At 38.3% G+C, this 24110-nt stretch overlaps 1 protein-coding gene across 1 annotated transcript; it reads right to left on the bottom strand.

Annotated features, from left to right (window-relative positions):
• Window positions 1-515: 515 nt before the first annotated feature.
• On the bottom strand, window positions 516-23549 carry cdh10a (cadherin 10, type 2a (T2-cadherin)). Its single transcript, XM_044340389.1, has 11 exons — window positions 23212-23549; window positions 15836-16130; window positions 13305-13424; window positions 11972-12139; window positions 11665-11846; window positions 10413-10666; window positions 9328-9464; window positions 9071-9192; window positions 8353-8461; window positions 6974-7225; window positions 516-1744 (listed from the first exon to the last, which is right to left on the bottom strand). Exons 1-11 carry the CDS (start codon window positions 23419-23421, stop codon window positions 1254-1256), a joined length of 2340 nt encoding a protein of 779 aa, XP_044196324.1. The 5' UTR covers window positions 23422-23549; the 3' UTR covers window positions 516-1253.
• Window positions 23550-24110: the final 561 nt, after the last annotated feature.

Genomic DNA, 24110 nt, shown 5'->3' with positions numbered 1-24110 from the left:
CACACAACTTTTAAACTCCATGGCGATGCTTACACTGCAGCTTACACGGCAGCAGGATTTTCTATTGTAATTCTACGGTCATAAAGTAAGGAAGATAAGTTATTTCAATATTGAAAATAAAAAGAGAGGACAATTTTTTCAGCCTATCCTGTTCTCTCCAACATTCATTTTCCCTCTTTATTTTTTGGGGGAGGTTTTGTAATGAAAAATACAAATCGCAAAGATACTAAGCAAAACTAAAGAGGACATATCTTGGGGGGGAAAAAAAGTAGTGCTCTTATGAAATCCACACCAAGTACACTGACTTGGACTTAATATTGTCTTTTAAATAGTTTCAGAATGGGTTGTAAGTAAAAGTATCGCTGTTTCAGTGTTTGCTAAAGTTGTGTTGACATTGAAAAGGTATAAAAAACACTGCACACAACCAGCAACACCACCTTTCAGTAACCGCAAAAACAACAGTGGCAATGGATGGAAATATAGCTGTTCCTTTTTTTTCATCATTTTATTAAGAAAATAAGTATAAAAATATAAATATAAAACAATATGACTCAGCATTCAAACAACATGAATTCAGTGTATGACAGTTTTCCTACAACATACACTTTCCATTACATATTACACCTATATGATGAAATGAATTCAGTTTGACAAATAAACTGCACCAACCATTCACATGAACATTGCTTGTCAAACATAGATAGCAAATAGTATATAGGATGTCCATCATTAAAAACACTTTGTACATTTACAGTATTTAATGGAGTTGGCTGGAAAAGCCACTTGACTCCTTCCCTACCCCCACCCATCCCAGTCCAGTGCCATTAAACATTGATAGTATACAATACTACTATCTCTCTGGTCAATTACAAAACACATTGTCCACACCATTGTTCACAAAAAAATCCTAAAATTCAAAGGCATCTTTACTGATTATGACCAAAAACAGTAAAACTTTGAGAATTATACTTTATCTCCATGAATGAAAAAAATTCAACTCAGTTCAAGTCTTCCATTTCAGCATTGTGCATGTGCGCACACACGTGTGAGAGAATCAAATAGACAACTAGTTAACTAGCGCACTAGCTAGCAAACTAGACAAAAACGGATAGATAGCTTGATAGATAGGTAGACAGACAGTCAACTAGCTGGCTAGCTAGCTAACTAGACAAATAGCCATCTGGCTAGCTAGCTAGATAAACAGACAGAGAAAAAATGGGCTTGGAAAAAAAGAGAGACTGTCGTGGATCTGTTTAGGTCTCTCTATCTGGGCTCTTCCCTATGTACATCTCTGCCAACTTCTTGAATTGTGGTCCCCAGTTGCTGAGGTAATCGTAATCCTGGTCGCCCTCAGTGGCGGCTGACTCCAGCGAACTGAGGGACTCCGCCAGTGACCCACTGCCCTCATAAGCATACGTGGCCAGGGAGTCATAGGGGGGCGCTGTGGGATCTGAATCATTCTCTTGAAGCCTCCCATTAATGAAGTCTCTGACATCCGTGTTATCCTTTATAGGTGATGTCCTCCGAAAGGGAAACAGCATTTCGGGTATGATGTCCCTGCGTAGCTTGTTAGCATCCATCACCTCTGGGTTGCGCAGTGTGCCAATATCAAAGGCCTGAGTGTCCTCCTCTCCACCCCCTTCATCGTTGTAGCTGACAACGTTGTCTCTGACATCCTCTTTGGAGATGATCAGAGGCTCCTTCTTCCTCTGTCTCCTCAGGGCAGCAAACAGCACCACGATCACTACACAAAAACAGTGGGAAATACAGACAGAGAAAGCTCAGCATAAGATATGTGCCTTCTAACATGTGTCATGCATTAAAGAGCACAGGGAGCAAAAGCGCGGAGGGGAGACACATTTGCTACCAGTGATAAATCCCCAACACTGCCTCAGGCATTCACCTCCTATTATTAAAGATTCAGTGAAAAAGCTTTTTCTTTCTTTTTTCCCTTGAACGGCACATTCACTGTATAAAATGCACCGTAGTTGGAAGATCCTATTTTATACTCTCCAGCACACTACCTCATATCTCATCTTCTTCATTTTCTTTCAGTAAAAGACAGTCAGAGATTGCAGAGTGAGGTAGTGAGATTTTCAATAAACTCTTTTTTTTTTTTTAAGAGAGGAAACAATCTCTAATTTAAGATGAGCACAAATCCTTCTTCACCTGTTCTCCTCTCCTTCCATGTACTTTTTTGTCCTCTCAGCAGGTAATGTAGTTGTCTACTTGCCTCCCACCTGAGTGTTAATTACAATGCCTTCAACATGGGTCGGATGGGGGTGCAGGGTGGCTGTTTAAATGGTTCTTTATGAACATTTCTAACTGACCAGTGCCACGTTTCTAGACAGCGCAGTGAGCCGCAATGAGGAGGACCTGTTCCAGCTCAGCGCCTGCCAGTCGGAGTCAAGCAGAGGTGAATGAGACAGTCTGTCAGGGGGGATCAAGCACGAAAAGTGTCAGATAATGAGCAGATGTCATGATATTTTGCTCAAGAGGAGAGCATACAGTTTAACCTTCAGTATACCCGATACGTGAGAGAAGATCTGTCCACCACCAGACGCAGAGTTTGGAATTAAACCAAGCAGATGGAAGAAAAGCTGTTCAATACTAATTTGCTTGTATCAGTTGTTTAGTCATGGTGCAGATCAAATAACGCACCAAAGTCTAAAACAAGATATTGGGGGAGGAGGAGGGTTCAAGTTCAGGGTTAGAGGTGTACATGCTGGACAGAACACACATGCAACAATGCACATTCTGTATTTTTTAAAACCTAAAACGTACCTTCTGGGTACTATGCTTGGCCAGGCATGGTAAGGTTCAATGACAGTTGAAATCCATTACTTATTGACATGCCCTTGACCATAAGCACTACACATGTCTGCTTTTTGCGGGGGTAGAAAGATAGAAGGTACCGTTGCTGCTGTGTAGTATGCTGTTAGGTACTGCATTAGATTCAAAGAGGGCTGAAATGGTGCTTTAGGATGTCAGGGAGTAACATGCGACCTACTTTACCAGGAAAATACATAGAGCATTTTGTTAAGTGGATTTATTTGCTAATGAATGGAGCTTAGAACCACAGCATCACTGATGATTGCATACATCAAGCTTTCTGCAGTGTCCCTGATACTTCTAGGTTGACATACTTTATAATAGAATAGAAAAACAGCATTGGTTGTTCCTTTTCAAATGCTTTAAATGGTACATTTTATGTTTTTCTAACAAGCAACCTCTTGTTGTCATGTGAGTAATGTCTTCTCTTAGAAGCAAAGGTGGATGTACTTCCAACATCATGCTAAACTCCTAATTCTTACTTTTTAAATGGTTTTTACCTCACGTCTTCATCGTCTTCATCATTTTATGTTTGTTTTGAATGTGTTTACTTATGTCTGATGTTTTATCTTGTACATTATCCACATAGTTCTTGTGGCTGCAACTTCTGTGGTAGCTCACGCTCTGCGAAGCACATTATGCTTCCACCTGGAATGAAATGTGCTATATAAATACTGTTTTGTTGCTTGTTTGTTACTTATAGCGCCTGGGGAGATCATCGACATAGATGTATGCACAAGAGTCATTACTGGTTCCTATTAACTATGACTACAATTTTCCCTAACCTTTCTCTAACCTTATTATTATTCTCAAGTGATAACCATGTAGTCTGAGTTGCATAAACTTAACCAAGCCTTAATGAAAGAGGTGGTGGAACAGACAGTGCCCATCTGAGTCATTTTTCTACTGGCCATAAGGTCTTTTTGGAAAGCTAAAAAATACCAATTTTTTGTATGAGGTCTTGTTGGGATAATAATGCACTGAGGATTCATTTAAACTTTGTGTTATCGCAGCCTTTTAACTGTGATTTGTCAATTTTGCTATTTTTATTTGCTACAGTTATGCTTGATTGCATAACATGTCACTGTTGTACTGCACTCTGGCTTGGTTTTAAGCTCTATATTGTATTTACTGCAATTAAGAAGACTCAGATATTAGACATTTTCTATTGCATAATATTTTTATACAAGGTAAAATAGATATTATTCAAGGATATTCTGTTCATAATGCAATTCTGACCAAATTTGTAGTCACTGTTTTGTTTTTTAAGGGCTGTACTGCCAGCCAGAATGGGGACCACTGGCAGAATGGCATATTTTAAGTAATCTTTTATTGATGGCAGTGAGGTGGGAGTCCAGACTTCCAATTGCTGTCCTGTTTGTAATGATACACCTTGTAATAGCAGAGATATTCAATTTTTTTTCTCCTTGTGGGCATTCAGGGACACCTTCCTCAGCAAAGCAACTCATTCTGGACCATGTTATTGACTTTAGCACCCTGAATTGACTGCAGCATGGAGCACATGTTAGTAACACCTGCCTGGAGTGCTAATTCTGCACCTTTTTGTATCTTCTGTGTCGATACCATGGACAAGTTTACCTACAACTTATATCTGCATTAAGCTTGTAAAGCCACTTTGTGCTGTGGCAGGCACATTAAGATTATTTGGCTGACACCTGAACCTGTGATGCTTTAAGGACATCTGGTTTTGAGCACAACCATGTTAGTAACAGAGGTTGATGTGAATTGGATGGAAAGATGCCTCCACAGTGCTTACACACTGACTTGAATTCAAGGTCAGGTAACTCTCTATTTGGAGAAAACCCTCTGTTGCACTGACAGTGTTGTGTGTAAATGTGTTTGACATACCAGAAAGCAGCAGCACTGTCTTTGGAGTTAATAGAATTGAGAGTCTAAGGACAGATAGTGTTGTATGCTGTACAGATTTTAAATCTTCCCTTTGAGCCATATACGTGATTCGCCAATATATATATAAAAAAAAAAAAAAAAAGCTTTGACTGGATAAATACAGCTGTTTTGACTGGACTTGGAGAACTGATTCATTGCATAAGCTGTAATTGTATGTACAATATTTATAAACAGCATATTAGTTTCTTAGAAAAGAAACAATGCATAAGTACACTCTCCTAACAGCCCAAAACCCTAATTTTTCACTACACTGTAAGGCTGAAGGTCTTTGCACATAAACACAGCAATAGATGTAGTAATGCTCGCTGCCCTTGGCGACGAAAAAGGAAGTTTCGCCTTACACATATCATCCAGTGTAGGCTGAGAGTAACTACACACCAACTACACATAATCACCAAGGTCTTTGTCGGTATATGATGTCGATACAGGTGCTAACCTGAAGCTAATTCTTCACTTTTCCAGCAGTTGAGGAAACAACAAATGAGACTTTTCTTTGTCTTGAGAAGCTGCAGCATTTATTAACTGACAAACTGTAGCCTGTACTGTACATTTACTGCCAGATTGACAACTTACTGCTAACCTTTTCCTCTGCTACGCTTGCATTCAGTGTCACTTTTCCGCCGCTTTTCTTTGTGGATGATACAATCATCGCTGCAGTAGCACATTCACAAACTCAGTTACATGAATATTTCTTTATCTGATTTTAAATGTGTCATCAAATGGGTGGAAAACAATAAATTTGGTATTAAATCTAAATAGAAGAACGTATGGCAGTGTTCAAATTAAAGAGGTTAAAGAAGTCAAATTATTGGGAGTTAAAATATAAAACAATCTCTCATGGTCGGCATATATTACAGATCTTTCTAAAAGAGTGACGGCAATGGCGGGAATGGTTGAGCGAATTGCAAAGTTTTTATCTAAAGACATTCTTAAGGTAATATCTCATCATCCAACCACAGTCACATTAATTATTGCTGTGCGGTGTGTGGCAGTGCAGCTCAGAGAGATATGAGGAGACTGTAGATCACACTAAACAAAGCAGCAAGAATGGTCTTAAGGTGTGGGTTTGAAAAAGGAGTGAGTGAACTACATATTATAATGGCACAGCCCATAGTAGTAGAGCATGTGAGACAACATTTCTATTGCACAGATTTCAAAAATTCAAGTTTAAAAAGCCAGTTAGTATTAAGGACAAACTGTACATATGTGATAAACATCAAGTTAACATAAGAATAAGAAATAAAAATCATTATGCACTAGCAAAAAAAAAAAAAACCTGAAATGGAAAGACAGACTTTCATTTTCAGAACTGTTAAATTAAGATTTTAAGATTAAAATGTAGTTATCATCACACTATTCTATTGCAATGTCAGTAGGTTTGTAGTGTATTGGTGTTATATGTGAAGACATGTAGATGAATATGTGTATATATGTAAGTACACACAGTATATGTGCCAATGTATGTAGGTTATATGTGTGTATGTATACATGTATGTATATGATATGTGTGTCAACAATTATGTGTTGAATTATTCATGAATTATTGTATGCTGAAATGTTTTTAATGTGGAGTCTTGGAAGATTAGCCAATGAGCTAAAAATCGATCCAAATAAGTCAACAGCTAAGGTTGTTCCATGGGTTGTTCACATTGTCCACTTTCATATTTCCAACTGGATTTGGGCTTGAACATGTACAGATGTATTTGAGAAGTTTCCATTTCGAGTAAAGAAGGAGAAAAAGAAATGAAATCTTACTACTACTGTTTGTTACCCTGCGGAGCCACTAATCAGAACAGAGTGGGCTCCTCCGAGGGGAGCGTTAAAGAGACAGGAGATAAAACGGCCTGTTTCAGACACAGGCTGAACTGAAGGGCTGCATAAAGAGCAAGTATGAGATAAATAAGGAGTTTCCTGAACTGTAAATCATGCAAAGATTTTCCAGTACAGCCCCAGAATAAAAATATAGACCTGGAAAAATGCATAATATGTCCCCTTTAATACAGCACCAGGCATGAAGCTGGTCAGACCTGCTGTGTCTAGTTACTGTGAGCTAAGCTATTATCGGACAATCGCTGTACAGGGACAGGTTTAGCAGACGGTCAATTGCCATCATGCCTGAACAAAGTAACACACAGCGCAAACATGACAAGTTCAAATACTCATGGTCACACATGCACATACACATGCACATACAGTACATATGGGAACTTACTGAGGAGAATAATAACACAGAGCAGGATGGCCACCAGAGCTCCGGTTGTGAGGCCATCTGAGAAGGGCAGGACCTCAGGGTTACATGTCTGCATGTTTCCATGGCTGTCACAAGCGCACACGCGTACAGTCAGTGTACTCGTGCTGCTCTGAATGGGGTAGTCGTTGTCTGAGATCACTACAGGCAGGAAGTACATGCTCATCTCACGCCGGCTGAAACCTCCCCTACGTGTCATGATATTGGCAGTGTTATCTGCGGAGAGATGCAAATAGGGGGAAGCTTGTCAGTGGTGAGATGTTCCAGTCAGCTAAATGATCGCACAGGAAAGAGTCTGAAATTTGATTTTCTTTTATCAGTATCTTGTGACAGGCAGCTCTTAATAATTGCGCAAGGCCCCTGAGAATTATTGGCACCCCTGGTAAACTTACATAGTACTTAAAACAAACACTTATTATCAACTTGTGTTGATAATAAAGCTGAGCTATTTGCTTAAAAACTACATTCTTAAAAATATAAATTCAAGGAAAGCTAAATTGGTAATCATGTTGTAGTCTTTGTTCTAACAAAAGACAATAGTGTGGTTGTTATGCATGGCCACACTTTCTTGCAAAGCTAATTTAAATCCAAAGTTTAACGTTCCACTCAGACAAAATGAAAAAGGAATTTCTCTCTATTACAATAGACATAAACAATTCCTCTATTACAATAGACAATTTCCTGCATATGGAGGAGTTTTAACCAAACTTTACTTTTACGCTCTGCTTACCCTCAAATAAAACTAGGTCCTCGAGGGGGCTAGCCAGGGAATTGTAACCAGTAATTGCCATCGTAGCTGTTCTTTCACTGAGCTTTAAGAGGGATATTAGATTTGTGCATGGTTGGTGTCCTAATTGTCTCTGAAGGAGTCGTTCTGCAGGTAAATGTAAACTTGTCCGTTACTATCTGTATATTTATTGAGAATGGGAAGACAGTGAACGATTTCAACTGCGCCACTGTGTTTTCATTTAACCATCAATATTATGCATGAGTAAACACATGGAAAATTTAAATGAAAAAATAATCTAAAATGTAATCAAACACAGTTTATGTATACTGAGGCAGTTGTTGTTAAAAAAAACAAAACAACGTGAGCAATACCACACTCTTCAATAACAAAATAATTTCTATCATATAAACCTGTAACGCAATGCAGAATAGATGAGAGATGACTGCTTGAAGGCCGACTTTCACAATGGCTGTACTGTTAATGATATTTTGCCGAACAACTCTAGACTTAAATAACTTTTTCGATAAGGTTCAAGAACATAAAGTCAATCAAAAGACTATCACACAATTGAAATATTGAATTTTTAATTAAAAGTTTCATACTAATATCTTACCTTCCCTGTCAACGATGGTGAAGTTTGGGTTGGAGGCGCTTATACTAAAGACGAACTTGTGTCCAACAAGAGGCTCATCTGTATCAACAGCACTTATAGTCTGAATCAACTGTAAAAACAAAACAAAACAAAAACATTAAGGTAAAAGTATTACAAAACACATGAAACTAATTCTCCCTCATAGTTGGGGAAATCCAAAAGCTTTTAAAACACTTGACACATAAGGAAAGTACTTTTCTCTATTTTATGATTTCATTCAAAGCTAGGAGGACTAAACCTTGTTGGTGGCCAATCGGGTACAAACCACACTGATTGGCAAATCGTGAGGAGTGTTTTGTTAAATAAGGGATTTGGTGTCTCTCAAAACTCTACATACATCTGGTTGTAGTGTGAATAATGTCCTCCAACATGGATCTGCCAGTATGCACTCCACACATGGAAGTTTCCTCTGGTCGTACCCTGTATACTCATGGAGTATCTTAACTTTGCTTTACTTTAGCGTCATTGCAATACGAATAGCTGTGCACAAAATTGTGACTACCCTAATAACTATATATAGTAGCCTGTCTATATAAAACCATAATCACATCACATGGATTTTATTCAGCAACATTATGACATTATGAGTAGCAGTCTAACTAAGATATGTTGACAAATTTCAACAAAACAGATCCTTATTTGAAATAATTTCAAACATGATATAAAACCTTTCAAGTACCTGTCCTGATTTGACGTTCTCACAGACAAATGTCTCGTAGAACATTGCAAACTCAGGCGCGTTGTCATTGACATCTAACACCTTAATGAACACGGGCACTCGAGTTGTTTGGCGTGGGTTATCTAAAATAAATGAATATAATAATTAATGTCAGCAAAAAAAAAATACTTTAGATAGATGTCAGAGGTCATGTGTTCATCATTTAAATACTATTATTCAATACTAGTGTTTTAAATATGAACAAAACAAACATTTACTTATTTCAGTAGCCACCACAGAGATGTTGTGCCATTTGGACATTTCTCTGTCCAGTGCTTTCAGTGTTGTAATGGTGCCATTCACAGAATCAATGTTGAACAGCCTCTCTAGATCTGTATGCCGATCAATGGAGTATCTGCATGAATGACAAAAACAATGTTATTATTAATACCAATGAATATAAACATGAAGCACATTATGTCATCTGTCTCTATTGTCTTTTCTGCACTACTTTCACAGATCTCACTTCACAGGAAAAAACACTAAAGTACTTCTTTACTTCATGAAAAAAATGTATTTTACACAGTCAATTATTGCTTCCAAAAGAATGTAATGTATTCATGCTCTCCGTTGTCTAAAAACGATACGTCCTTCGTCGTGCCTGCTCGTTTGTCATCGTCAAATTACATATTCAGCTGAAATTTGAATATGGAACACAATACGCCATGTGGCGTGGACAGTGGAGTGGCATAGCTCTGTGTCAGAGACGGGCAGGCGCCATATGTGTGGAATGGCGGCACTGAGCTGTGTGAATCGATACAGCAAATTAGGCTCTTTCACTTTGACTTTGTGCTGTGCCATAGAGGGCTTACATAATTCTGGGAAATAAACAGTGTCTGTATTCACTTCACAGGTCCACCGCCATCTTCCACTGGGAAATCACCAGGAGGGACCCATGAATAATATCCTTCCCTTCCCTCCCCTACACTGACACAAGGCTTGGCTGATGGATTAGATTTAGCCAAGTGGGCACATTTTCATCCTCACACTAAAAAACTGATGAGAGGAGACTTTGTATTTCTACAATGTGTTGCTTGTTGTCTTATTGATTTTATACTAGTATAATTAAAGCTGGAACAATGAGTTTTGAAACAATCAAATTACCACAGCAAAGCATTACAGAGGAGAGGAAATCTTTGTTTAACTAGTCATTGATTAATTCCTGCCAAGTTTACTAAATTGTGAGAACTTCATTCCCAAGCAGAATGAATTAGTTGAATAAAAGGTAGGGATTTGGCATTTTGCTCTAACAGTCTGGCACTGTTTTGGGTCTAAACACTTCTAGCTGTCCCCTTTAGCATACTTGACTGGCTCGTTGTCAGCATCAGGGTCCTTGGCCAACACCACACCGACGAAGCTGCCAGCAGCCGTGTCCTCATGCACCTCGATGATGTAAGGGTTCCTGGTGAAAACAGGAGGCTCATCCACATCCTCTATTGTCACCTTGACCATGGCGTAGTCTTTGAATTGCAAACCGAGGATGAACCTCGCATCTAAGTAGGTGTTTTTCACCTCCACTCTGAACTCATAGTCCTTTTTACTTTCGTAATCCAGTGCCTGCAGATGAAAGAGCATCAGAAGTCAAGCTGTAGACTTTGCCATAAAAACAGTCCGCCTCCAGGATTTTGATAGGCAATTCATTGCATTTCATTTGTCTGCCTTTATCTTATTCATTCTCTAAATTCTAAGTTACAAATCCAAGTGAGGAATACTGATCTGGAAGATCCTTGGGGGAAACTAAAAAGAGTTTCTAGCAAAAGACTGTTTTATATTATTCATTTCAAAGGCTTAGGGTATCTGATTTTATACTGCAGTTCAAAAATAAATTCTGTCATATATTCTTTCTTACATGAATGAACATTATCACTGGGCTGTTTCTAATCTGAAACTGTACTATTCTGTCTTTCCATTGAAGTTAAACCATCTGTGTTATAATTTAGGAGAAAGGGATCTTGCATATTAAGATGAGATGAAAAGACAGCTAACATTTATTTTAAATTCAAACATACAATAGGTTTGAACTTGATTTGAACCCCTAACCTGACTTTTTTTTTTCCTGAAAACACCTAAAGGTTGAATACATTTTAAAAGACATGATGATCTTGGCAGTGGCTTGGATTTCATTTTCAAAAAAAGCATGTTTACTAAAAAAAGAAGATTTAAAAAAAGAACCTTTTAATCCTGTACTAGATACAAATATTTTGCCTTGAGTTTTGAGATCTTACTTTTCATACACATGTAAAAACAAATCTTACAGGTATTACTTGATGTGTTGGTTACAATTTATTTTCTGAAGGCTTCTCCTTGAAACACATTTCTTGGAGACAGGAAGGCTGTTTTTTGGGTTTTTTTTTTTTTTTTTTTGCAGTTTTATGAAAACATGTCACTTGTCACAGGAAGTGTTCTGTCTGATTGCACAGTCATTATCAATCAAGTAATACTTACATGACTGCTAAAAGTGTTTGTTGCTGGTTGGAGACTACAAAGCACTATCCAGCATAAAAGAGGACTAAAAAGCAGACTAAAAAGGCAGAAGAGGAACGAAAATGAGTTACCTTATTAATTATGATGACTCCCTCTTGTGTGGTTTGGTCAGTAATAATGTTGAATATGTCGTGACCACCGACAATACTGTACTCCATCTCAGCATTACGCCCAACATCTGGATCATCAGCTTTAATACGGCCAATAGCGCCTCCGATCTCCGTAGACTCCACAGCAGTCATACGAAAGGAATCTATACATGATGGTGAAGGAGACCAATTAAATGCAGACTTACTTCTGTGTGTTCTGTCGTGACTATTCTCAGAGATCACTTGTGTTTAAAGGCCTATTGTAAATGAATACATCTGGTTTTCTTACGGTTGGCGAAGCGTGGCGGGCTGTCGTTCACATCGGAGAGGGTGATGCTGACCGTCGTGGTTCCTGAAAGTCCACCCATCTGACCGGCCATGTCTTTAGCCTGGATCACGACCTGGTAGTTCTCTCTGAGTTCTCTGTCCATGGCAGGCAGGGCTGTCTTGATAGTGCCTGAAAATTTAAAAGGCAAAGTCCGATTTGGGAAATGTATTCAGTGTCTTACTGAAAATGAGGCAAGATAAAGCTCAATTCCATGTCTGTGCTCAACCCTGTATGCTAAGTTTTCATACTACTAATTTGATTTTCCAATATTTCTTTTGAGGAAAACGGGGTGAATGGTGGATGTACAAAATGTGGGACTTTGACCTCGTTTAGCATCACAAATCCTATGTATGGTTAGAAGAAACTAAAGCACTTTGATTAAGGTTAGGAAAAGATTGCGATTTTGGTTAAATAATTAAGTCACTTTTGACTTTTTCAATAAAAAACAAACCACGGTATTTCCCTAACCTAACCTAATTTCTATGACACAGGGTTGCTGTGCTTCATGAAATTTATATCCACTCTAAAAATGTCTTATTTGCATATATTCTTAGCTATGTAGGTAGAAGCCAATACATCCAAAAGTCTGCTGCAACAGAGAGAAAGTGGCAAGAGATGACTTCTAGGATGCTGTATGTATATAGAGCTCAGCTGTTGTTGGTCAAGGAAGACTTCACTGCATAAGCTAATCTTTTTAAACTACATTGTCCCATCAAGACATCCAACATGTAAACAAGACATTTTGCAGTTGCTGAAATGCAAGAAAGAGCTGAGACTGACAAAGACCATCTTATCTATTCCTTGGTAAGACACCAAATAAGCACATGAACCAAAATATTGCTTGAATCTAATTTTAGCCATGCTGTTAATAAATAATGTGAATAATGGCTTTTAAAGGGTTTGCCTTTTGAGCTTTAATGACTCACAAAGTACATGGTTCATTAATAAATGGCTTTTTGTACTGTAAGTACAAAGAAAGCAATATATCTAAATATAACCACAGTCTTCTTTAAAAGTAGGATAATGATGCAGCTCTTCATATATTTTACTTATTAGATACATTTTACATATTATCACAATTCAGCTGAAATTAGCCGTGTTATTAATGTGTTTTAAAAGGAATATTTACAGTTTTAGTGAAGTAAATGTGATTTCTGTGAGATTAGCAGCACTGAAAAACACAGGAAATCCTTTTTCTGCCTGCTCTCACATACTTTACCGAGCAGTGCAAGAGATCGGTTTATAGACTTGCATTACAAATTGCATCCAGGAGTTCCTGCTGGGTTTGGCTTACCATTTTCAGAATCCACAGAGAAATAGGGTTGTCCCTGTAGAATGCTATATACAAGCTTGGCGCTGTTCCCATACGTTTGATCATCGGCATCACTGGCAGTTACAGTGACGACAGATGTACCTGCAAAGAGAACATGCAAAGTTAATTTTAACACCAAAACAGTGCTACTGCACATATTAAATCAAGACAAGACCAAGTAACTGACTCATCATGTTAGATAGAGAATTTGCTGTATTTTTCAGCTATGCCATTAGTCATACAGACAGCTTTAAATACAAACAGTGGCCTAATATTACCCCAATTTTACTGGTAGCCAGTGACTAATCCCCAATTTTCATGTCAAACAACAGAGCTGTGGAGAAAATCGTTGACTACAACAAGGAAGAGGTGTGCAACTAAAATCAACCAAGAACCTATCATTATCCGTTATTTATACCCTTTTTTAAAGAAACAACAAAGCAATCGCCACAGTTGGCTGAACAGTGAAACAAAAGAGATTGAGGCTTTCAGACTTTGGCTGAGTCTCTTCTGGCACCTCAGTGAAAATGATTTTCTTGATTAAACCCTGGTGTCCCAGTAGTCTAAAGACCTCTTTAAAATATCAATGAGACTAGAAGGCTTTGCTTTATCTAGACTGTAAGTGAATATTTCTTTCTCCTTAGGTAATACTTTATATCAAAGGGTATCCACCAAGCCTGATTTGCCTGTTAACAAACAATATTTGCTGCACAGCTGAGAAGCTGTTAAGGTTTCATTAATGCCTATAATGACACACTTCACTCAATTCAACATTTTCACTGTTGCATTGCTTATTTTATTGATAGATGCTCAAATTAACTCAATAATAGGGGATGAAGGTATCTTTGAAATCTCTTTTGTGCAAAAAAAAAAAAAAGTGAAGCAATTATGGACTTTAATCCTTTTTTCAGACTCGTACCATTACAGTACTGTCTTTGGCTCAGCAAGGTACATATTTTTTTTCTGACCCGTGTTGTCAGAGGCGGAGGTTTGGCAACATGAGTTAAGTACCGACGAGCTTCTACTGAGGAGCTGGCATGGAATCGCTGTGTTCATGGGTCATGGTATTTGCATAAATACTGAATTAACCTCAAAATATTTTTCTTTTTCTTTTTATTTTCCAGTTGGGATTTGACCCAGCAACCCTTTACTGAGCGTATGATTTGCAATGTGAAGCAGTATCACCTTTCTTATCTCTAAGAATCACAGTCAAGACAGAAAACACCACCACCAACCACCACCACAGGGACACTAACACATAAATTACACATTATGCAGCATGCCAAGGCTCCACAATCAATTGATAGATGTTTGAATATGTGTCAACTGTGCATATAAATAAATAAGAGTAAAGAAATATAAATGGCTAAAAGCCTAGAAAGAGCTCAGTTCCTCTAAGATATCCTGTCATTGAAGTCACTTCTATATCCTGTATAATCCACCCAAGCGTTTCACTAACACCACATTGCAAATACTGTCCTTGGCATTCAGGAGACCTCTGCCGTGTCCTGTTTGGGTCTGTCTGTCTCCGTGCATACTAATGAACCCTTGAACATCTGTCCCACTTAGTCCCAGAACTGATAGCATAAAAGGGAGCTGCTGATTTTTCATGGCTGGCTGACTTGATTAACCAGTATGTTCAGTCTTAACATATAAGGTGGTGTATTAGTCCAGAGACGAGTCGCCATGACCCTGACCCACCTTTTGCCAGTAGTTCATGCAATTGAGAAATCTACGAGCGGTGCGTTATGAATCCCAAATAGGGTATTGTTATTTGTCATATAGGCCATTGGGTTTTGATTTTCCCCTGATTGCTTCCATGTATTAATTCACGGTTGCATAATTGAGGATTGATCTCAAGTTGCATGAATTATTTTCATAAGCTTTGTTTATATTCATGCCATTTGGTTTATTTATACTACTTGAATAGAATGAAGTGGAGTGCAATGAAGCAAATCCTTAATTGGAAAGACTGTGACAATCTAAACATACAATATTTCTACTGCCTATTAAAAATGGCAAATGGCATTACTTGTTATGAATGCCCAATGACCCTGACCAAACAAATAACGATCACAACAGCAAATGACTTTGAAGAACTGAATATAGCATCAAAACACTGTTCACTGCTGTTCCTCTACATTTCCTGAAATATATTTCTTGCATAAATCTGTCAATTATATAATTATATTAATTCTTAAATAAGTAAATAATGTAAAATTCCCATCACAGTTTAATAGATCCCAAGGTGACTCCTTCAAATTGCATATTTTGCCCAAACAACACTCCAGCCAATAGTTTACCATGGTTTAAAAAAAAACAAAACAGAGAAAAGCAGCAAATCCTCACCTCTGAGAAGTTGGAACAAGTGAATGTTTAGAATTTTAGCTTGAAAAATGACTGAAATCCTAAATCGATTATCAAAATATTTGCTGATTCATTTTTCTGTCACATTAACTAATTGATTAATTGACTAATGAGTCAGCTGTACGATAAAGCAGACTGTTACTTACCAACGTCAGACATTTCTGGGACACTGGCAAAGTAGATCTCCTTTGCAAATTTTGGTGCATTGTCATTGATGTCGTGAATTTTTATATTAAATTCTGTGTCGGGCTCCAGCTCTGCATTGGTTTTCCTATCCAGAACCTTGGCATTAAGGGTGTACATAGCTTTCTCTTCCCTGTCCAGTCTCTTGGTGGCATGAATATCTCCAGACTTTTCATCAATCAGAAACAGGGTGCCGGCCCCGTCTCCAGTCAGGACGTACTTCACGTTGCCATCACCTTTGTCCATGTTGGAGTGCAGCTGAAAATTAGAGAGAGCCATTTTATACATGGAAACAAATCAAGAAAGAAGTCAGACTTGTACAAAAACAGTGATTGTGGTCCTGATAGGGTGCTTGAAAACTCTACTTTCATACACTTTGTTCAGTCTAACAAGACAACACACTATCTTCAAATTTCTCAAAGAAAAAAACGGAATATTTACCGTTAACCTCCAACAAAACTGAATAAAACACAGTCCCAGTCATTGCCCCTGAACATCTCTCTACACAATCAAAGATATTTGCAGCCTTATTGCCAACATCAAGTCTGTCTGCAACAGAAGGTGCAATTTTTGACTGTGGCCGGAAAGAAACCAGACATAAAAATAGAAATAAAAATAACATTATTAAAAATGTCTGGCCACGGTTTTACCAATTTAGGAGAATTTCCAAGGACATCACTGGGAGAATCAAGCTTCTACACACAGAATCTTCCCATTCTTTCTCTCTCTTTTTCTTTTCTTTTTTTTGTGTTTTCTTTTTATTTGCTTAAAACTATTACATCTGCTGTTACCAGGTAATGCTTGTGAAGTTTTAACCTACTGTCCTCAGATGCTTCTTAGGTTGAGTTTGAGAGTCCTTCCAAAATGGGATGGAATGTTTTATAATATGTGTACAAAGTCCTCTCATATTGGACTATGAAAATATTATTGCCTTGACTCGTCTGACCTTGTGTTTTGCTGCAGAGCTTTAAAAAAAAAAAAAATCGCAGTACCCATATTATCAACATGTGGCCCAAAATACAAGCAAGACTTACTTAAAGGACCAGTGTGTGGGATTTAGTGCCATCTAGCGGTGAGGTTGCAGATTGCAACCAACTGAATACCCCCCCCCCCCCCCTTCCAAGCATGTGAAACTGGTGAAAAATGTGGAAAAAAGGCTTTCTTTGTTTGCCTGTACTGGGCTACCGTAGAAACATAGCGGTGCAACATGGCGGCCTATGTAGAAGAGGAGATATAAATGGCTCATTCTAAGGTAACAAAAACACAACAATTCTTATTTTCAGGTGATTATACACTAATTAAAACATACTTATGAATATTACATTCCATTTGTGCCAAGTCCGTTCCACTAGGTGCCACTAAATTCTACACACTGCACCTTTAAGTTTGCACTTCACTTGCTCAAGTACATTTGCTGAACATCATATGCACATGTTACATGACTTCCTTAGGAATTAATGCAAGACAGAAGGGGATATCAAATACATTTACATCACAGTCTAGATGTGTAAAAACTTTGTGAGACTCTTGCGAATACTGAAATACTTGTGTAAACCAACTGCAGAAACTATGCGTATCAGTCTCAGAACATTCTCCATTAGTCCAGATCAAATTAGTCTTAGATTTGTCTTCCAAAATGTGCCCTTTGAAAAATGATGAAACCTGACCTACAGCAACAATTGCTAAAATTAGTCACCTCTGACCTATCCATCACCTTGAAGCATCCCTAAGTGTCATGGAGGAGTAATGGCGGCATACTGTGACAGACACTTGATTCAAGCTCATTACTGTACTGGATCTGTCAGCAGATATATTTAGAGCACTATCTCATGGGTTCACATTTTAAATGACAAGTAGTTAGGGACACAGAATGTACGTCAGTAACTTATTAATATTAATGTCTACATGCTGTGAGGAAACTAATTATTTTTTCCCGCAGTTGGAAGAGTGATGTCAACAGTACAACTTTGGATGGAAATCAGAAATGTATTGCCAGAGTGCTCGCTATTCTCAGGCAGAATTAAAAAAAATGGGGACACATGTGAAAACAAGATGCTGTCAAGTTCAAATGAACAATATGCACAGTATTTGGCGATGTGTTTGAAAATATTTTCATGCAGATGAACTCCATTATCCCGAGTCTATTAAAGAGGAATATCACTCAGCTTGAATTTTCACATATATTTGTGTTCTGGGACAGTCTGTTCATTGTTTGTGAATATGAATTCACTCCTGAGCTGTAGACCGGTGAACCAAGGATTTATGACGTGTTTTGGATGTGAAAGCTGCTCCTGCTATTGACTATGAATGACAGGCTAATTTTGGTGAGCTGGAGAGCGTTTGTATGAATTTTTGCATTCAAATGGGCTTCATATCTGAGCTATGTGCAATTACTCTCTTGGAAAAAAAAAAAAAAAAAAAATTCTTGCATCGTACTGCAGTCACCTTTTTGCTACTTTGAAATTCATTGTCTATGTACTGCAGTATATAAGCTGCGGGAGACATTAAGACTTGCTCACTATGCAATACTGAACTCCTCTGCAACATACAGTAAGAGGAACATATTTCATTACTGATACACAGAACTGTGACTATTCAAACACATTTCTATGCTTACAGTGTAATAATTAGGCCAGTACAATTTCAGACCATGTCAAAGCACAGGAATTCCATTTTTTTCCAAATCTTTTGATTATATTCTCTCCAGCAGTTTTCATCTGATTATTACCATATTTCCCAGTCTTGGTTGTTAATCCTGTAAAAAGGAACCTGAGAAGTAAAAACAACAAACAATGAGCCATCAAAGGAGCCTGTACCCTATGCAGCCAAGCTGTCTACAGGATAATAGTCTTTGGCGAGCTATGTGGTATATATGTTTTTTACATATTTCCCCTAGTGTACGTTGGAGCAAGCCCTTACTTTGTGCACTTTTGCTAATTATTGAATGTATACATAAGGTCCAATTCCTAATCATAAGGGTAAACAGATCCTCTCCCTATGGCGATCCAGATTTCTCCAAGGAGCGGGTTATGCAGAAGTAAGCAATGTTATTCCATCTAAAAATAATAGTGTTACTGTACAGCTAAATCTATGAGGCACAGTGCCAGCAACATGGAGGTTTAGGGTTTGTTTCCTACAGGGATATTCTATATCAACTGTATATGTTTAATATATTAAGTTTGACTCAAAGTGTAGAAACGGATCTATATTAATTCTTACTGGTGGATAACAGAGGTAAGTTTTCACATAAGTGCACTGAACTCTTGAACCTTATATATAGAGTAAACCTTGTCCATGTAGTGTAGGTAGAAAAAAAATGGCATTGATATTCTTTACAAAGTTTGGCACAAGGTGTTTTCACACAGCTTTAAGAAAATCAAATGTTCGAACTACCACACTATATTTGCAGAGATTTAGTGGCTCTCCTTTCAAGGCCTTGCAGCACAAATACAGCCTTTTCAATGCCTTACAACAGAAGCACAGAAGAGAGCCTTGATGAGTTAAATCGCCTTGCACAAACACTGAGGAATTGTCAGTAAAGCAGGGAAATCATTGGCAATTCTTGTCAGGTTTCTGGTAAGCATAGCTTGGTGCTGCAAAGAGGAGATAGCAAAATAGAGCGCAGAATGGATACAGAATAATTACTCTTCCTCCCTCTCTCACTCTGTCTCTTAAGACACAGACAAAAATTCTTTACTACTGAAAAACTGTACTATAATGCATGTTATGCAGGTTAAAGTCACACCTTGCAGTATCTCTAGTGTGCTTTGTGTTTTTTTCATAGTTCATACAAGTTAGTGTTGTGAAAGAATTGAGCAAGACCCTGCAAAATCTCAAGGATAATTATTGGCACAATATTAACACAACAAAAGTGAGCTACTTTGAATATTCTAATTTAGGGCAGCCTGTTTTGTTTACAAGGCACAGCACAATAGAAGGTACCAGAACTTTAATAGGATTTTGTTCACTTCAAACACACCACTCTGATGCTCCAGAATCCAAAGTTTGTGGTTGTATTGCTCAGCATTGCAAGTGTTCACACTTCACAGCCCTGCTTAAGAAGTAGGGCACCACAGCTGCACACAGTGAGTGCTCACACTCATTAATGGCCCTGTGAAAGTCAGTTAAACTGAGATTTAGGGGTTTTACGCTTGAGCCATGCACAGCCACTGCGTAGTATATTTACAATTATAAAATATACTTGGCTTTCTCCCCCCAGTGTTGACAATTGCTACAGAACCAGGGTAAGCGCTCAAAACCTTTACTTTTACTAATGCATTTATTTTTCTTACTTATCATTCTGTGAGGCATCAGTGAGCACTACTCTGTATGTAAGCCTCAAAGCAGCGTGTCTTTTGAACACCTTGATAAGCAATATGAGCTGCTGCATGTATTATATAGTTCAGTCGCAATAGTGCACCGCTTCCTTTTTTTTTTTTTTAAGCTAAGAACCAAGCTATACAAGTGTGATGGTTCTTTACATCGAATTTTGATTGCCGTAATCAAGAAATCAACCTCAAGTGACAGTTAGTGAATGTGTGTGGGTTGATTGGAGAGGTTTGATTGAATGTGAAATAAATAAGGTCTCCCACAGTGCACTGCAAAGGCCATTAAATGATCTTTATGAGGAAGACCATCAAGGCTTTGATGGCTCTGCACTGGGCATTAATGTGCTTTTTGCATTCGGTCTTGGTTCTTCATCTTTATCCCTCCCTTTATTTGTTTCTCTCTTTATCCATCTGCCTGTCTGTTTGTTAACTTGTTTTCTATCTATTTCATAACATCTATCATATAACTTGTTCTCTATATACAAATGTCACCATCACGGTCTTTCTGTCTAAAACTCCAAAGTTAAACTGGAATTACTGATACGGATCGCCACGGCTTCGTCTGTAAAGCAGAAAGGCAGTATGCGGCTGCCCTATTTTTCACCCTCAGTAAATTATTACAGCCTCATGTTTTTCTGACAGTTTAATAGTGAATGATATTGGACACAGGAAAAGTGGAGAACCGGTGAATGTGATTGCTGTCATGCCACAGAAGTTGGGTGCCAGAGAGCATCAAAGAGTCAAGAAGAAAGTCACATCGCACCAGTCGCTGACATATCAATGGATGGCCCCATTTATAGTTAGCATTTGCTTTGCTGCTTCATCACATAACACAACAAGGTGAATTTCATTGGCCTTTCCTGATTGATATGTTTTCTTCTCCTTCCTCCTTCTCTTGCTATTCCATTTATTTTTTGCTATTCCTTTCTCTTCACCACATCAGGATGATGGTTTCTGCAAAAGAAGTTGTCATATCCCCCTACTCAACCTTACACAAGACACTTGTTTACTCCGGAGAATGAGGTGTGTGATGAAAGCCAGCTTCCTCCGAGAAAATTGGCTGTCGACAGTCACCTCATTTCCCTCCCTCGAGTTGATAACTGTAGCGCTCCCCATCACACCTGTCTTTATAGTACTAGCACGGGTGAGCTGACAGGAACCCCTCTGATCTGGGTGGGTGGGGAGGAGGAGCGTTGTCCCGAAACCCCCTCTTTTTTTTGTGATTCTTAGGAGAAAAGTGTCTTGCAGGATGCTGTAGTTTTTGAATTTATTCTCCGAACCACTTCTCTGATGCCTGGTTCTGGTTTTGGTCGCGTGTCTATTTTGAGTCAAACTTGTCTGGGCCTTCACCTGATATTTATCGCTTGATTGAATGAATGAATTGTAGCCCAAATATATGTTTGTGGTTTTTTTTAAAAAAAAAGTTGAATAAAATGAAAATAAATGCATGTCTTCACTAAAACACATTGAGGATTTTTTTCACATTTGAGAATAATGTAGTGCTGTAGCTTGATTTCACTAACTGGGCAATAGGTGTCGCTATTCACTTATTTTATTAATTTCTGCTTTTTATTTATTTTCTTACATGTGTTACAATGTCCATATGCCTCATCAAGGTGTCAATGTGGACTAAGGCCGTATTCAGACCAAATCAGGCAGTGCAGTAAAAACGCCAGTCCTCCCATTCATTTGAATGGGGATAGTGCGTTTCGGGTGTGGTAGCTTTGGCCGCTGGGACGCTGCACCTGACTGCGGAAAGTTGAGCAACTTTTGGAGAACCGCAACCCAACGTCACTGCGGCTGAAGACTGCAGTGGCCAATCACAAACTGATCCGAGCTGTAAACTCAGCCATGAGGGAGTACAAAGATGCTACTAGGAGGAGGGGAGAACATTTCTCTTCGTTTGATAACGTTAAAAGTAAAGTTAGACTTAGCTGCCAGCTTCCTGACTCATTTTTAAAAAGACGAGAAAAAGAGTGAGAGAGCAGCTGTGGTTGAACGAGCTGGAGAATGACTGAAGATAGGTAGTGCTGGTAGCGTGAAAGCCGGTGAATCAGATCAATAAAACATTATTTTCTAATTGTTTGACAGCGGTTACATTCTAGAGCACAAATAAACACGCCCACACCCCTGCACACCTCCGTTCGTCCCTACTCCCTTGATTTGGTCTGAATACGACCTAAAACAGTCTGAAGTCTGTTTCTTTGTGGTCCTGGTGGTAAATAGTTGAATAATTGAAGTTTCATCTCGGTTAGCTCATGTGTTATGGATCGTTGACTGTTTTGAGCAATGATTATAGTGTATGCATAATGAAAATGTTTTCATATTGACTATTAAAAAGCTACATAGTGTTCTAGGGCTGCAACTACTGTTGTTTTCTTTATCAATTAATTATGCCAATTCTTTCCTCCATTAATTGTAGATGGTTTTGTCTATTAAGTCTTTAAATAGAGATTTACTCAAACTGCCTGTTTTTTTCAGCCAGCAGTCTGGAACCCAAACATATTTTGTTTACTATTAGATACGACAAAGAAAAGCATCAAATCCTCACATTTGAGATGTTGGAATCAAACAGTATTTGGTATTTTTGGTTTGAAAAATAACTAAGATGAAGAGGGATTATCAAAATAGCTGCAGGTACATGTTCTGCCAATCGATCAGTCAACTCATCAAAAAGGTGTTGCTGCTCTCCCTTGTTAGTGGTGATTTTTGGTTATTGAGATATTCCTATTACAATGATGGCATCTGCCCAAAAAGAAATCATTAGGTATGTTTTCCACTGACGAAAGACAATGCGATTAAAAATAATTGCTGAAAAGAACGAGAAGACTCCAGGCAAAGAGAGCAGTTTATGTGCTCTTGCGGTGAATCTGATCGCTTCAGTTAACTGTGCCTGTAGACAAACCGACAGTTTTCTGGCAGCCCATTCCTCTTCAGCCAATTACATCAAACACTACAACAAGCTAAACCTTCTATAATTAGCCTACAGACAACATGTTTGGACACGTTACCTTGCCGACATATTGATGGTCGTTTCCTGTGTATTCCTCGAGCAGAAAGAATTGATTCCACATCCATCCACGTTTGGACCGCTGGAGAATCCTCCCATCACTCTCTGGCATCCCAAACAGATTCCCAATATTCCCAGGTGTGAAAGGCAGGGCGGTACTGGGCCATAGGATAGAGAGGATCAGGAGGAGCAGAACCTGACTGGTTATCATGGTATCCAATCAGCTGGGGAACGTCCTGGATGACTGGTGATTTACGGTAATGAGCTTCTGATAGGATGGACACTGGAAGGTAGTGTCATCAGAACAGACATTGTATTCCTCACTTTGATGTCCTTTAGATCCCTGTGAAAAGAGGAAACTTTAGTCAAGAAGCACTCGTTTGTTTTCGTATCCCTTTCATCGTAAACTTTAAACCCTGGCATCAAGCAGAGTACGACAGAGCATCAAGGGCAAAACTTATGCACATAGAAGCTCAATGCAAATCTGTTTTTATTAAGACTGGAGCTAATTATGCAATCAGCAAATAGGAATCCCTTCTATGTGCACTGTGCAGGTAAAGGAGAGCTTACACTTCATAATTCAGTGTTGGGATTTACCTAAGATGAATATGAATATAACGAATGAATGATGCATATAACGGTTCTCAAATAGAAATACAACACAATTCTAAAACAATTCATCCCCAGACTTATTTGTATGCATTCTTATTAGAGTATGCAAAACTAATGCAGTAGGTGTCATCAGTCAAACTTGATTGATATAAAAAAGACATGAAAGAAAAGATTGCTTATAAAATATTCAAGCCACTGCAATGCACATGTTTCACCAGAAGACTCACTAGAATCACGACAGTGCATTAGCAGTTTAGTAAATGTCAAATACTAATTAAGTTTTATCAC

Source organism: Thunnus albacares, chromosome 21 (genome assembly GCF_914725855.1).
Source record: "Thunnus albacares chromosome 21, fThuAlb1.1, whole genome shotgun sequence".
In the NCBI taxonomy this organism is placed as follows: domain Eukaryota; kingdom Metazoa; phylum Chordata; class Actinopteri; order Scombriformes; family Scombridae; genus Thunnus; species Thunnus albacares.
The sequence above is the reverse complement of the archived record's forward strand: the minus strand, read 5'-3'. Positions and strand labels throughout refer to the sequence as shown.